Here is a 17,268-nt window from a genome sequence, read left to right on the forward strand (position 1 = left end):
CAGAAGGGTCAACATTTCTTTTTGGGGGTGTGAAATATAAAGCTACTGACAGCTTCATATCTTAGTCTTTATTGAAGCTGCTTCATATTTTGGCCCCCTTAAACGAACGACTGCTCTGGAAGCTCTGAGTTTATTTTCTCCTGCCTCGGTCTGGCTGTCAGTCTTGCTGGATCAGATTGGAGTCATCAGAGCTTCCGCTCCTTGAGAGAATTGGCTGCGTGGTATCAATTCAGTGCAGCTGCTCCACCTCCTGCTTTTCCATTTGTATCCTCTCTCACGTGTGCATTTGTTTTCACAGCATGTGTGTGTTTACTGACCTTGTGTGTCAAACACAGCCCAGCATCACTGGTCAAGAAAATCCAACACCTCTGTCATCATCAGTGACTCCTTTATCCCTGCTTGTGTAACCTTCTGACTTTTCACTTTTGACACAGTCTCACTTTCTGAGATTTTTGTTCCACTCTCACATCCATCATCCAAAATAGTCTTGGACACTTTTCAGACATTTTTCAACCTTCTCATCACCTCCTTTGTCATTTTTACTAGTTTTTTTCTCATATAGCTCTTTCCATTGGCACTTTGGAATGGGGTCAGTGAGCTAGCAGCAGCTCTGGCAGCAGCAGTTTGGTGTTGAATACCAGATTAGATCCATGAGCAAGTTGGATTTGCTGAGGTTTGGCTCAACAATTTTTTAATACATGACTAACATGTTGTAACATTCTGCTTATGAACAGCCTTTTGGAAAAAAAAAAAAAAAGGTTAGAAAAATGTAGTAATACATGAATACAAATATTCTCACTTTCTTTTAGCTATGCAGTTACTTTATAATTCATTTTCAAGATAGATTTCAGTCTATCTACAACTGGAACCAGTAGAACTGTATTTGTAATAGTAAGAAAATATTGATTATTTACATGTGTACACAATTAATATTAAAATATAGAAGCAATGCCCCCTGCAGACACACAAGTAACAAAATTATAGATGAAGCTGAATGGTAGTATTATTGTTATTATCATTATTTAAAACTTTCTGTAGATATCAAGATAATACTGTGATTATGATTAAATGGAACACCATTCTTCCAAGATATTCCCTCATGTGGTGTTTTGGTGATGGTGGTGCAGCGCTCCAGCAAACATGACCTCTGACCACTGTGGTCCATGTGAGCCTGCCCACAGGGTCCTCACATGGACCCCGTGGTGCAGCATCACCACCACCATTGGTATGAAGTGAGGATCAAAATAATAATAAAAATAATAATAAAGAGGTTATTACATGACTGATTGATTGTTCAGATTTTTACAGCAGATACTCTTCCTGACATAACCCTCAGGGGTTGTGTCTCCTCCCAAGCTCAAACCGGAGATCTTTGGCTTGATAGTCAATCTTGTAAAAAAGAAAAAAAAATCTTTCAAAGAAGTTAGTCTATCTTAGAAGATGGAATATGGCCTAATATCTTTCACCTGCTGAGTTATTTTGTAGTATATTGATATTGTACAGTATAACTTCCCGTTTGCTGAGGTCGCCCTCTCTCACCCTCAAATTTCTGACAGTTTAATAAAACATGTTCTATGGCTTCACCTTCTCTACAACTGTGACATTTCCCTGCATGGTGTTATTAGAAATAATACTCCAGCAAACATGCTCATGTGGGTCCACAGATGCTAGGTGTGGGAAACTCCCACAGAGGGTTACCCAGAGAATTCCCTCTTGGGGACCCAAAAGGGCAAAACTGCTGTTGGCCTTGTGTGGCCACAGCCACTGGGGATAAGTGTGGGTTTGCCCTGCCCACACAACCCCACAGTTCACCCACATTGTGGGCCCATACAGGCATGTTTGCTAGGGGACTATCTAATGTGTTGGTCTAAAATTTGGCTTGAGATGGGGCAACTGAGAAGCCCAGAGCACATAACTCACAGCATTTCCATCCTCATCAAATCACTGAGTGATCTGATGTGCTCCATGGACGGGGCACTACCATCCACAAAGAGGCCACGCCCACCAGGATAGAAACCAGTACAAAAAAAACAACTTTAAATGGATTTTGTACTGAGCACCCATCTGAATGTTTCTCATGACATAGGTGAAGCTAACCTCTCACTTTATGCAGTTTTCCTGACAGTAGGAACCTCAGTTCAGAATTTTAGTTCCTGTTGCCTGTGACTGGACGGCAGCTGTTCTGAGTCAGAGCGAGGAAAGAGGATGAATCAGACTGCCATCTGCTCCCAGCCTGGCCTACACTGGGGGACTGGTAATACTGGGCAGCTCAGGTGTAAATGTGTTTAACCCTTACGTAATGAGAGCAGGGCTGAAAATGAACAATGGCTCATTAGCTCAAGCTGAAACTCATCCCAAACAAACAAACAAACAAACAAAAAACAAACTATGATTTCTCTTTGTTGATATTTGAAAATGCCAGGGACAGCGAATGTTGCAATGACGTCTTTTTACGTAATTACTGCCATTGGGTTTTTACTTGCTTGTTGTTTATTTACAAAGTAGGGCATCAATTTATCAGAAGTCTTTAAGAGGCAAAGCCAAAGAATTTTATGTGATTGTGCTGCTGCTGCTATTTTATGTTTATTATTTCATGCAGTTGAATCCAACAATCTAAATGACATTTACTCTATATTTTTCATTTTAATTAGCCCAAAGTCAGATTTTCACATTAGACACATGCAACATTAATATAAATGCCAAAATTTGAATATTCTGCAAACATTATTTTAAGCACCTAATTACATTTAAATGACACTAATTAAAAGTTAACCCCGGTCGCAGTGTGTTAGCCAGTTGGAGACAGACGGAGGAGAGGAGATGGACAAAGAGGAGAAATGAATATTTTTGTTTGTCTTGTGCACGTGTGTCTGCATTTGCAGGGATGTCAAACAACTGACTGACTGTATTGATCAATTAGGGTTTGCAGCTACAGCTCATGGGTAGTGCCCCTCTGATGCACACATTTACAGTCTCAGCTAATAAATCACTATTGGCATGTGGCATGGCAGATATACTGAAGCATAAATTGAGATCATGCATCAAATAATAATGAACAAATCAAACCATGGAGTCATTGCTCAAGCTTACTGACTATTATTTTTGCATGCATCGAGGATCTATTTATAGATTCTTTTTAACAGTGCAACAACTCTTTAAAGAGCAGTCTTCTGGTTTTAATTAATTTAGGCTTCGTATTTTCAGGCTAATCCCAGTGAAAACAAAGATCTCATTTCCAAGGGAGATTTAGCTGAGACAAGAGTCTACAAGTGTTAGATGCAAAAATGAAAAAAGGAACAAAGAAAGATAAAAATCTTTAATCAAAGCAGCTCTGCGGATCGCAGTATATTCCACGGTGTAACCATTTGTTCTGACCTTACGAACAGAGGCAGGAATTATATGAATCAGAGATCTGATTTTATATTCCACCTCTGTTACACTAAAATATGAGCCAGAACTAAAATGAATGGAAACATTAAAAAAAAGAAAACAGGTCCTCAGAGGATGAAAACCAGTGGCAGGAGCCTGCAGAACAAACTTCTTCCATAGCCTTGTTTAATGTTTTAATTGCTCATGGGAAGGAATTATGCATCCCACCTGTGCACGTTCACCTACAATTCATATGCTGAAAACACTGAAAGGAGCAGAAGGAAAACATATTATGGTATATGACACAAAGCCATCACGATCTGCGCTCTTCGCTTTGTTTTTATATCTTAGTATTCATAAGCATGCATAACCAATTGTGTTGACACTGCAGGGTTGTCATTCCTTGTTTCCTTCACTCCAATGGATTCAGAAGATAACTGGCAATGAGACTGTGATTTGAAATGGATTTTGGAGACAGCTATATGTAATACATTGTGTGTGTGTGTGTGTGTGTGTGTGTGTGTGTGTGTGTGTGTGTGTGTGTGTGTGTGTGTGTGTGTGTGTGTGTGTGTGTGGTGGTGGTGGGGGTGTTTATGCTTTCACTGATAGCTTTTGGGATTTTACCTGCCTGCATATTGTTAGCAAATATCGAATATTGACATTTGCGTGTGTGGGAGACTGAATAAGACCTTTTACTGCACCGCCAATCAATCTGGATTTAAAACCACACTTCACGCCTTCACTCCAGTCAGGCTGTGTCTCAAATGTATGCTGGAACTCCATTTGTTAAACACAGGGGAAAAAAAGCTAATTACTTGGATGAGAAGAATGCTACGCATACCAGTATTTCTTTTAGTCCATAATGATGATGCAAGAGCTGACTTCAGGCAAGCAATGTTTGAGATATGAAATACATTTCATTTCAAGTACATGGATGTTTTCAATTTCAGACACATTTCAGTCTCACTTAACTACATTCACATAATTCAGTGATGAGCTTGGAGAGGACAGTGCTGACACTTTGTCATAACTAATCACACTGATTGGAATAATAATGGTGCGAGGCAGATGTGATAAACAAAAGGACTATGTCATCACACTTAATAAGCCCAGGAAGCTCCCTCTGTTAAGGTGCTGTGGGGGTTAGAGGGTGTTTGTAGCTAGGTTAAAGGTTGCTACCTCTCTTGCTGACCCCTGAGTCATCAGCACACTTAACCCCTCATTGTGATTGACCTCCTCCTTGTCTGAGAGCTCCCAAATGAATGGTGTAACCAGCCTTTTTAATGCACTGAAGCGGGAGTCAGTGAGAATGGAAAGCATAGATAATTTATAAAGAGACTTCGTGGAGGGAAAAGCTCTTTTTTGTCTCGTCTGTTTGCAGTGTTGGAGGATTTTATTGATTTGAATGACACTGTGCATCTGTCATGTTGTCACTGTATTAAGATATTAGTATATCCTAACTGCATGTAATTTAAGGATTTTAGGAATCAAAGTAGCACTAATGGGCAGTGGTGATTCTGAAGAATACTAAAAATACTGAAATGTCTTGAACACATTTGGAACTCTAATAATGCTGATGATCTTTGCTATACAGTTTATCAAGAGCCGTCCTCAGGTCAAATGTTCAATTTGTCCAACTTTTTGATTTTGAAATGAATTGCACAAACCCAAGCAAACCATGAACAAAATTAAAAACTAAATTCTATTCAATTTTATTTGCATAGTGCCAAACCACAACAATCAGCCCAGCCCCAAACATAAGCTTTATGAAGAGATAAGTTTGAAGCCTAATCTTAAAAACAGAGAGGGTGTCTGTCTCCTGAATCCAAGCTGGGAGCTGGTTCCACAGAAGAAGGACCTGAAAGCTGAAGGCTCTGCCTCCCATTGTACTCTTAAGTATCCGAGGAACCACAAGTAAGCCAGCAGTCTGAGAGTGAAGTGCTCTGTTGGGGTGATATGGTACTATGAGGTCTTTGAGATAAGATGGGGCCTGATTATTCAAGACCTTGTAGGTGAGGAGAAGGATTTTAGATTCAATTCTGGATTTAACAGGAATTCTAAATTGCCCAAAGGTGTGAGTGTGAGTGCAAATGGTCTTCCTGTGTTAGCCCTGTGACGAGCTGGCGACCTGTCCAGGGTTTCCACTGCCTCTTGTCCTGTGACAACTGGAACAGAAACTCTGAGTTTCTGTCTAAAACTCAGGTGGATGATAGATAATAACAACTACAACAGTTTTTTTGAGTTTTCCAGTTTGGGTGGACAAGGCTATGAGTCAGGCTTCCAATGAATTAAACTCTGTCTGGGTCTTTGCTTGATTAATAGTTAAGAGTGGAAGGTTGCTGCTACTCCCCCTCCTCTACCTGTGCTTCGAGCATTTAGTGTGACTCGGGGGGTGTTGACTCATTTAAACCAACATATTCATCCTGCTGTAACCAGGTCTCTGTAAGGCAGAATAAATCAATATGCTTATCAATTATAAAATCATTTACTAACAGGGACTTAGGTGAAAGAGCCCTAATGTTCAATAATTCACATTTAACTGTTTTACTCTTATACAGCAGTTGAGGATGCTATATTGTTCTTTCTTTGCGAATTTTTATGCTTAAATTATTTGCTTTTGTTTTTTGTTTTTGCTCATTTTGGGTTGTTTTTGGTGGTCTGGGAGCAGGTACCATCTCTGTGGGAGGAGAAAAGCTGCAGAGAGAGATGTGTAAGACTGCAACTTTGACAAAAAGATAGTGGTTGAATTTTATTCTCATGAGTGACAGTCATGTGTGATAAATGCTACCAAGAAACATATTATTAGGAGGTTAGTGCCAGGTAGGTTTGGACAGCTTTTTTTTTCCTTAATAAATGAAATTTGAAACTGCATGTTGCATTTTTCTTGGGTTATTTTGGTTATTCATCTGAAACATGTAAGTGTGACAAATATGCAAAAAAGAAGAAATCAGGAAGGTGACAAATACCTTTTCACAGCACTGTATGTCTTCATCAGCAATGAATCTGCCGGTGTTCACCACTGAAGAAATTCTCGGTGTGATGGAGGAAGGTTTCCAAGGCCCTATTAGCATATACAGAACTCTCTTTGCTTTGCAAAGTACCATCTTTCGCGGCGCTCCTGGAGGGAGGAGCAGAGGAGAGCGAAGAGAGAGGACGAGAGAGAGAGAGAAGCGCGAGAGAGAGAGAGAGAGAAGGAGAAGAGAGAGCGAAGAGAGAGAGAGAGAGAGAGAAGGAAGAGAGAGAGAGATGCAGAGAGCGAGCGCGGAAGAGAGAGCAGAGAGATAGAGGCCGTAGCGAGAAAGAGAGAGAGAGAGGAGAGAGAATCTCGAGAGAGGAGGATCGAGCAGATGAGGAGAGACTAGATCTCGAGCTTCTCGCAACTCTCTCTCTCTATCATTCTCTCTCTCTCTTATCTCTCTCTTCGCTCTCTCTCTCTTCTCTCTCTCTCTCTCTCTCTCTGTTTCTCTCTCTCTTTCTCTCTCTCTCTCTCTTCCTCTCTCTCTCTCTCTCTCTCTCTCCTCCGTGTTCATCATCACCACAGATGCTGCCTTATTTCCATTCCTGCTCAGTTATGTACATAATTCTGCATATGATCTCAGACACGGGGGAGATAAGCATGAAAAGCATGACAAAAAGGGGTTTGTCTGGTCTAAAATCTTGGAGTCAAAGCAGAGCAAAATTTGTAATTAGTCAGTTCAATCAGCTATTTATTCTTTTGACAACATCTCCCATTAAAATGCACCTTAATATAAAAGTGTTTAAAATCTCAAAGAGCAGATCTAAATTTACCCAACCCAAAGAAACTTGATGAAAACTGTTATGAAGTTTGCATTTGGAAAGAAAAGCTCAACGGGACCAATCGTGCTCGCAGTTACGTGTCACTTCTTCAGCAGTTGTCCCCCCTACTGTAGCAACAAATTGGGGCCTTAAAGTGAAATTGTGGATAATCTGCTTATCAGTGATGCAGCAGGAAATGGAAACTGTGATGAGGAGGCTCAAGCTGACAGCAGCTGAAAATACATGAAGATGATCTGGCAGTAATGGGGTATCTAGCTGGACTGCTGAGCTGTTGTTAGGCCTCCTCTGCTGGAAGAAGCTGAGGGGGGTTCTTAATGGGGAAAATGAGAGGGACAGATGAAGGGATAAGGTGAAGGAACAAATGGAGAAGAAGGCGAGGTGAATATGCGGTGACTTAGATCCTTCATTAACAAAACGCTGTCAAACGCAAATAGACACAGATATATATTCAAAGGTATTCACTGACTTTTTGTTATTTCCCTTTAGTTATGTATTCACACAATGTGTAATACTGCTTATGCAGCAGCCTTGCCGATAAATCAAGGTGAACTGAGGCAAATTGAAGTGAGGCAGACAAGCTCGTGGGAGTGAGCAGGATAGAGGAAAGATAAAGAGCTAGATGGACAGAGCAGCATGTTCCAGTGATGAATAAGAACAAATGATGATATCTTTGTTTTTATTGAATTTAACATCATCCACCTTCAATTTTGCACACATCTTTGTCTGCAACATCCTCTAGAACAAGTAGCCTTCCACAAAGAAACTACCAGAAGCTCCCTGTTTGACAAGAAAGTGAGCTACTGTCTGTATGTGTATATGTAAACTGATGCTCCTTGGATTATATCACATATTTCACTTGAAACCAGTACTGAATCCAACCGTTTCTTAACAGTGAGTAAGTTGAAACAAAAGCTGGTTCACTGAGGTTCATCTGACATTGTGTTGCCAGGCTTGTGTGTGAAAAGTCCTCCCCCCTCCCTGATTGGGATGGTGAGCTTGCTTTGGATCGGTGCCATCAGTACGTGGGGTCTAATTACCTGCACCTCCCGCTCTCTGCCACAGTGCGGCTGGCCAGCCACGACTGAGCTCTCACTGGTCATCACACATTCTCTTTCTAACCTGCTACAAAGTCCCAGCTGCGGCTGCGCTGCCAGCGTCAGCACAAGCTTGAAGAGAAAGGTCACATTTAATGATCCAGACAGTGTGCCGGAGCTGGAACCAGCTTTGACAGTAAGTAAGGGTTCCAGAGGTGAAACGCTATCTGTGTTCCTGGTGCCTTTGAATTAGCGTGCATCTCAGTGTATTTGAGTATCCATGTCTCAAGTCTATGAGATGTGAGTTACAGAGAGGCAATGGCAGCAGTCGGCTAATGGTTGGCTTCCAAAGATTTTACAGTCAAGCTGAGGTGAAACATCTAGCGGTTCCCAGAGCTTGGCTCATGCTATGAATAAAGATGTTTGGCTTCCCAAATGCTTATTAATAATACGTCCATACTATACAGCCATTCCCAGTGAATAAATGAGGACTACAGCCAGGAAGCAGAAAGCAAACAATTTTTTCACTATCCATTTTGAGCCATAGGTCCAAAGCTCTTTGAACACATGCACCTCTGTGCCAGACTGACAGCCCCATTACCACCAAAGGGTTCCCTGGTGAAGCAAGTTTAATGCTCCACCCAGAGCTCCTGGTGGGCAGCAGGGAACCACACTGGCATCCTTTCCTTCTGTAGCTTCAAGAGCCTGTTTTTGAACCCAGACAGTTTCAAACAGTGTGTAAATTGAACAGAACTGATTGTATAAAATGCTGATTTGCCCTGATAAAAATTCTGCAGTCAACCCTGCTTCTGCACAAATAAAAGTAGTTGTGGATGTTGTGTGTGGGAGAGTACTCTTTTATGGGATTTGCATATTGAAATATTTAGAAGTAATTGTATGCACACACACACACACACACACACACACACACACACACACACACACACACACACACACACACACACACAGTGTTATGGACTTCATTCCAGATTGTGGTGAATAGAGCATAAAGGAACCTAGCTGGCCTCCACAAGGGAACAAATGGTTACATTACAGCCCATAAATTACAATATATAAACAGACACACACAACTGCAAACACACAACACACTGGCAGATAACGAGCACAGTTAATCTTAATCCTCAGACAATCTTAAAAATAGAAAAAACTAAACTTCTGAATGATTTCTCAATATACATATATATGTGTGTGTGTGTGTGTGTGTGTGTGTGAAAGGAATTTTGTTGATGCTACTTTTTGCAGTCTGACTCCTGAGCACTGTTTGTATCGATTCCTGAGCCGAGTATCTTCCTCAGATCTCTGATTCCAGCACCTGTTCCCTAAAGAGCACCTGTCTTAACACCTATTGAACCAAGTAGCGATTCAGAAGTCTCCTATAGATTATGAATGCATTTCCATGGTCAGCTGCTGGATCCAGAGTGCAAATGAGGTCTGGGAGTGGAGCATGTGTGGGCGGGGCAGCAGAGAAGCTGTTGTTTTAAACCATAGATTCATCACATATGACAAAAATAAATCAAAAATTGTTTTTCTTTACTTTTAATCTTTTAATTCTATCCTAAAAGCTAAAAGCTTCAAATCTTTTTAAAAATAAATAATACTTAAACCAAACTGGACAAGAACAGGATGTCTGTAAATTAAGTGATGTGATGAACTTAAAAAACAACAACAACAAATCTGAACTGACATAACTGCGGAAATCTGACATTTAGTTATTTATTTGCTTACTTTCTTACATTTTCATTTATTTATTTGTTTATTTATTTACTTTTTTAAACACAGCGTGACAGTTCAGCTCTGAAGCCCGTGCCGTCGCCTTCTTCAGTGCAGTCTCTTCTGAATAACAGGGCATGCCAAAGCTCCTCCCTTTGGAAGCTTTCTTTCTACAGTTGGAAACATCACTGAAGCATATCACAGCCATAAATATGTACTGTTTAATCACCATGTTAGAAGGGGAGGTTAGGATACTCTATAACAAACCTTGTTCTAACAAAGTACTCCAAAGGTCACTACCTGAAAGCAATATAACTTTTGTAGCCTTTCTTTTAAAATACCCCAAAGTGCTCAGTACTGGAAAAATATTTAACAGTACCTTATACTGTTAAATATTTTTCCAGTACTGAGCACTTTAATTTTCCTGTAAAACTCCTTTGATCTACTGTACCTACATTTTAACTATCATTTGGGATAATTAAGTATTTTAGGGACTAAAAATGACACCCTAAATTATGAAGCTTAATTTACAGACATTCTGTCCATAGGCAAAAATGGCAAAGCACATATCATACATTTAATTAATTAATTTAAGCACTGAACAATATTTTCATGACTTTTTAAGCTTCCAAGATTTGATTCCAAATTATTCCAAAATCTAATCAGTGATTTATGCCAGTGAGTGGGCTCTGGGAGCCAAAAGAAACAGTCAGTAAAACAACAGAAAAGGTGTTATAGAGAAAGAAGCAGAGATGGAGGGAGAGAGGGAATGAGCTGATAGATAAATGTACCAGCAGTGCACTATAGTGCTGTGTTTGAGTGAAATGTCCATTATCTCCCAAACTGATCATCGGGCTGCATTGATTTTCCCATTGAGCCTCCCTCTGAGCTCCAGGTTGACCCACACAAGCTGTCCGCCCACCGGCTTACTATTGAGCTTCTCGCCTGGATGCCCACAGTTTGACCACCGCTGCCATCCCCTCCCCAGGAAAATATGTCTCTATTACGCTTTTCAAAAGATGAATGTGTATGTGTGGGCTTTGAATGCAAATCTGGGTAATGATTTTTTGATCCTTTTGCAGGATGTAATTTAGATATCAGATGGTATCATTTTCTTTCTCTCCATTTAGTCAATCCATATCTCTAACACTTGTTTACAATAGAAAAAAACTTTTGTACCTTAGCCCATTGATCACTGATTAGTCAAACTATTACATCTACGCCTCAAAGTCTTCAGGTGGGCTGCCTGAATGCATCGATGTCACTTAAAGCCTGAAGGGAGGAGATTCAATTTCTGTGAGGCCCAAGAAAAGATCCCAAAGAATGAGGCTGAGATGCACACCAGGCATGTCTATCTATTAGTCTACAGTCTATCTCACGCTGCCCCAGACAGATAGATTCATTGTTACCTTTTGCCTCTCATGCTTACTTTCTCTATAGATTTTAGGAGTGAACCCCACACTCAATCTACACTCCATTAGAGTTCACAGATGACAAGAGAAAGAGAGAAATAGAAGTGTGATGGCAATGAAAGAGAAGCTATAAACTCAGCATTACTGAGGCTGTTTGAAGCTGGTTATGGGGACAGGAGGGAGGCGGGGATGGGGGGGCTCTGAAGCAAATGCACCTTTCACACCCATGTCCACTCATCAAAGGGGAGCATCTCTCCCCTCTGTGACAGTATCCACCCACACAAGGCAGCACAAAGAGGGCACCTTCCGTTTGCCTCTTTACCATTAGTCAATGGACTCAAGCTGAGAAGCAGCTGGAAGTTTTCCAAACCAACTCAGGACTGAAATACAAAAGAAGGAAGTGATTCCTTCTAAAGTAAATAATATGTTAGGAAATAATAATACTGATAAATAATACATATACTGAATGTGATGCATGCATCTGATAATATGACAATAGTGTGTGTGTGTGTGTGTGTGTGTGTGTGTGTGTGTGTGTGTGTGTGTGTGTGTGTGTGTGTGTGTGTGTGTGTGTGTGTGTGTGTGTGTGTGTGTGTGTGCGTGCCTGAATGCAGCTTTCATTGGTATGCACTGACATGGAGACAATGGAGACAAAGCTGGGGTGCTCATTAAATCAGACATCATGGTGCTCTCTTGACTTAACTCTGCCCCTGTACATATGCACAAACACACACACGCTTACTTTCATACATACACATGTGCAGCACTGCCACTACAGTAATGCACAGCATGGGAGCAGCTCATTACACCACAGTAATAAAGATGTGTAGAGACATATGTTAAAAAAACAAAATTCCTTCAACAACCATTAAAAAAGCAGGCATAATGAATTCCACCTGGAGCAAAAATAGCAAAACAAAGCCAAGTGCTGTTAACACCGAGCTCCATCACTATCAGAGAGGAGACGAGGCACCCACTGGCAAAAGTTAAAGAGATGTGACAGTACGAGTACATCGTGCCTGACAGCAGACAGCTTCATTTAGCAGAGTGAGCCGGCTGCCACTCATGCTTCTGCAAAATAGGCTCTGTTATTGGGTAATACTGTGTCTCTGTCACATTTCACTCTCAGCCCACAAAAACACCCTGACAAGTGTGCGATCCCAGTTTGCTGCCATCATCCACTGACACCCCCCCCCCTTTTTTTTTCCTGAAATTTTCAAAAGGAATGAGGCAAGTAAGGGTGCAGTATTGGTTCAGTGTTAGCTCAAGGACACAAGTCAGTGCCATAGATGGACACAGGGATGTGATTAGAAAGTTTGATAAGCTGGTAACAACACTTTATCCTCAGTCATTGTCATAAATTCTTGGATACTCATTGTGTCCACTCTGATAGCAGCAGATCTGTCACAGCATCCATTCATCTCCAGTCACCGTGAGATTTAACTGCTTCCCACTTTCTCGTTTCCGTTTCCAGTTCCACATCACCATTACAAAAGAGACCCGAGAGTCTTGTTCAAGGATGTCATATGAGAAGGGAAAAGAGATTGAAGATGGACCAAAGGAGAGCTTAAAGAGGAGAAGATGCGCTTACCGTTGAAGCCAGTGAAGTTTCCCCAGTCAAGCAGGGAGCTGTTGAAGGACGGCAGGGAGCTGTTGAAGGACGGCAGGGAGCCACTGAAGAAGATGTCAGTGCCATTGGAAGAGTTTCGGATGGTGTCTGTGAACAGGTTCATCTGCAACAGGGTCTTGATCAGGTAGCGCAGCATCGTGGTGCACAGAGGGACCCGCGCTCCCCCTTTCTGGACTTCTCACTGTCTCTGTCACTCTGTTAATTTTAAAAAGTGTGACTCTGTCTCCTGCTGGATCTCCTTTTCCTCCTTACTTGGGGTTAAGAAGAGCTAAAGAGATGCTCTTTTCATCTCAAGATGATTCAGATATTTCCAATCATTGTGGAGAAAAAAAAACTATCTTGAGAAATCTTGAAGAAAAAGTGAATAAAAAGAAGTCAAGATCAGGAGATTAATTGCTTGTAGATGTCAGACTGAGTTAGGGGGCCCCTCGCTGTGATTCCCTCCCAGCATCTGATTGTTCCTTCCTCCTTGTTTCTTTTGTTCTGGGATCAAATAACTTCACACGCTGTCTGCCACCATACAAAACAACAGCTTCTAGCTGGTGTAAAAGAATCCAGCAATGTGATGATGACCCCTTTGAATTGCTCTCCTCTCTCCAACCCCTCCCTCTGGCTCCTCCTGAGTCCCTCCCTCCCGCTCCAGCTCTCCTCCTCTCTCGGTCTCGCTCTGTGATGGGGTCCTGGGGGTTCCAGAGGAGAGAGAGAGAGCAGGTGCTGTTGGCAATAAATGTTTAATTATTAGATTAATAATCATCCCAGGAGGCTGTGAATTGGGGTGGTGGCGAAAAGGAGGTGAAAAGGCGTACTGTCGTTGTCTTAACCATACTATGCACACAAAAGAGGTCATCACATATGCATAAATGAACACATACAGTATGTACTGGACAAACAAACCTGGGACCATCTAAACTCCTGCTGACACTGTTTGTTTCCTGCTGTCCCACGTTCTGAACGCACATTTCCTTTGTCCACATCCACAAGGATCAGAGTGGATCTGTCTCTAAAAAATACTTTCTCACTGATAAAGTATAAGTTTAGTACAGCATCCTAAAGTATCAGTCCTTGCTGGTTACTTTGTATTACAAAGGAAGCAATAGGAATCATTTTCATTCATTCTGAGCTTGATTTTTAAAAACTATAAAACAAAAAACAAAGAAACAAAACTAAGTAAGTGTTAATATTTATGTCACTTTTTTGTTGTTATTATGAAGTGTAAGCTAATATACAGTAAAATAACAGATCAAAAGCAACAGTTACATTAAGTATTAATTAGGTGAAGCTCCAGATATTTTCATTGAGTCTCTTTTGATAATAAAAAGTGAACTGCTTCATAACGCCATGATTGTAGCCCCTCTGTAATGCGCTTTGTGTTAGCTATTCTGACAAACCACTATGTATCCTGTGTGCATATAGAAGAAAGAAATGCAGTCACATGCCTTCAATCATGCTCAAGCATGCTATAGCTCTTAATGCATAGTCTACATATCAGCATTGATACGCACATGTGATTGTAGCAGCATGGTCACATGTGGCTCCCAGACACCCTACTGACAGCCTCAGTGTGACTCCCATTAACGATGCCCATCCGCCATCCGGGGCTTGTCCTCCTGCTCCATCACTGTGACAACGGGAGGCATCCCACCAACAAAGATGCCGTGACGGCCCCCTTCCCATGCCCTATTCTTGGGGTCTTTTCCAGTCCCTCCTTATTTTACAGGGTTTTCTATTCATGGGGCGTCTGTGCCAGCTAAATCCACACATACAGCACCAATGGGCATACAATATGGGCATGGTATGGAGGACGCTGACTTGCAATGAAAAATCGATAGCCACTAACAGACTAAATTGTGTGTGCAAGTCATCTTATCTTGTCACTTTGTTCCAGCCATTTTATATGGATGCGCTTCAAAGAGTTTCAGTGATGGGAGAGGATATGGAAGCTGTGTTATGATAAAGAAATGTTTTACATTGTGACACTTATAGGACCTATAATCTGAAAATGGAAATGGAACCTTTGACATTTTCCCATATATATATGGGAAAATGTCATATATATATATATATATATATATATATAGTAAAGTAAAGTAACTGAAAAGCCAAAAGGAAATAGTTCTGCAATCACAATGAGACAGATTCCTTTTGTCAGAGTCCTTCTGGAAACTTCTAGTTCTTCCAAGGTTTGCTACTTGTCACAACTCTGGAAACACAGATGCTCTTTTGGGCAGTTATTTTGATTTATTATTTAAATTAACTTTAATTTCAGTGGTCAACATGATGTCAAAACTGCATGTCCAGTATCTTATCACCAGGCAAAACCTTTCCCCTTGGAAGTTATATTTCTACTACAACCTTTGTCACGGCGGAATTTCAGAAATCTCTTATTATTTTCCTGATTGTAAAAGCAATAGATATCACAATTTACACATTTTTTATCAATTGTTTTACTCCAATTGTTTCAGTTAATCTTATCCTTTGTAATGAAACATTCATTTGAAATGAATGAAAAATTGAAGCATGTTTCATCATGGTCTGAGACTTTTTCTTCCTATTGAAGATGAAGCTGTCAGGTTGTCAAGTTGACAACTTCACAGGAGAACAAAGGTGTTCTGCACTTTTTCTGTGGCTCAAAAAACTCTCACATATGCACACTCACACTCAGTAACCCAGTCTCCAGACTTTCCAACTCTGTCTCTGTTATGGAATTAATGGTCTAAGACAGAATCAAGTTGCACTTCACTTCCCATGTAGATGGGCTACACTGTGTGGGAATGGTTTGTGTGCATAAAAGGGAATAAATAATACAAAAGGTGCAAAAATCTTGAGTCACTGTTCATTTCTTTACATTTCCAAGAAAACTGCAAATAAGCGCAGCAATTAATTGAAACGTGCAAAGATACACAAAAATCACATATATAAGACAAGTACAGAGTTTGTTCAATTCTATAACCACCTTTAGTCTTTTTTTTTTTTTTTTTTTTTTTTTTTTTTTTTTTTTTTTTTTTTTTTTTAGCCTGTCATGTCTGGTAGATCTTGCAAGCAGAACTGTGATCTGAATGCGTTGTTGTGCCAAACATATTTGCTATTTCAAGATGAGCTCTATAGGTTCTCAATAGGCTCTTCTTGTTGTTGTTTTAACCCTTTATTTTATTTATCTGAGTTATTTTTCCACATACTATGTAACAGCCAGAGCTGACAGGCTGAAGAAGAGGAAAATAAAGAGAAGAAAAAGGGAGAGAGAAAGGGAGCAAAAAAAAAAAGGGGAAAGAGCACAAGTCTATTAATCAGATAGTTCATCACTTTAACATATAAAAAAAAAATACTATCAATACTTGCAAAAATAAATTTGTGTGTGAAAAACAAAACTAACAAAGCATGTTACGCACACCAACAATTTTGTTGAGTTGTGATTGAGTGGGCGTTTGTGTCTGTGTCATGGAACGTACTTACCAATGAGGGCAAAACGCTGCAGCTCCACCCATCAGAAGCCAGAGGCAGGTACGGAAAGCCCCCAGAACCCCAGGCCACCAGCAGCCCACCAAGGGCCAGGAAGACCCCCGGCCACTCAGTCCAAAGACAACCGCACACCTACCCCAGCAGACGGGAGAGGGTGGTCTCAGACGGAGCCCCCCCAGTCGAGGAGCGAGGGCTCCAGGGAACCCAAGGCGATGAGAAGCCAGCCCCCCCCCAGCGGCCAGCCCCCTGCACTGGTCGGCGGCAGGGCTCCCGGGCCCACGGCACCCAAGGACCGCCCGACCCTCCACAGAGCCCCCCCCCACGCCGAAGAAGCCAACGCAGCCCCGCACCGCACCCCCAAGGGGGGCAGGCCAGTACCCACGCCAGAACACCCAGCCCCACCCAGGAACCCCGAGGCACCCCCATCCCAGGGGGGTAGGGGGGAGGAGGCAACCAGCAAGGAGCGGCCAGGAGGCAAGGCACAAGGCCCAGACCCAGGTCCAGCCATACATACAAACACACCCAGACACCCGTGTACACATTTATACACAGATACTCATACATGCCCATACATACTTACCCACACACAGATATGCCATACATACACATTCACTCACCCACCCATACTCACGGAGACGGTGACAAATACACAAAGACACACATTCATCCATAGCTACCCACCCTCTGAAGGCGGGGCAAGTGGAAACCACCCCAGGGCCAACAGCGACCCCAGGACGCCACCAGCCCGGTCCCCAAGGAACCACCCGACCCCTACCCCGGGCGAGACGCAAGAAATCGGGGTGTAAGATGACCCATCCACCCCTCCTCCTCCCCAACT

At 41.7% G+C, this 17,268-nt stretch overlaps 1 protein-coding gene across 1 annotated transcript in view; it reads right to left on the bottom strand.

Annotated features, from left to right (window-relative positions):
* Positions 1–13,110, bottom strand: part of LOC115791501 (uncharacterized protein K02A2.6-like) — a 40,851-nt gene extending 27,741 nt beyond the window's left edge. The window contains exon 1 of the mRNA XM_030745581.1: positions 12,936–13,110. Coding sequence (XP_030601441.1) covers positions 12,936–13,110 — 175 coding nt within the window. The remainder of the gene's footprint in view (positions 1–12,935) is intronic.
* Between the last annotated feature and the right edge of the window lie 4,158 nt (positions 13,111–17,268).

This window comes from Archocentrus centrarchus, chromosome 14, assembly GCF_007364275.1.
Source record: "Archocentrus centrarchus isolate MPI-CPG fArcCen1 chromosome 14, fArcCen1, whole genome shotgun sequence".
NCBI classification, from domain to species: Eukaryota; Metazoa; Chordata; class Actinopteri; order Cichliformes; family Cichlidae; genus Archocentrus; species Archocentrus centrarchus.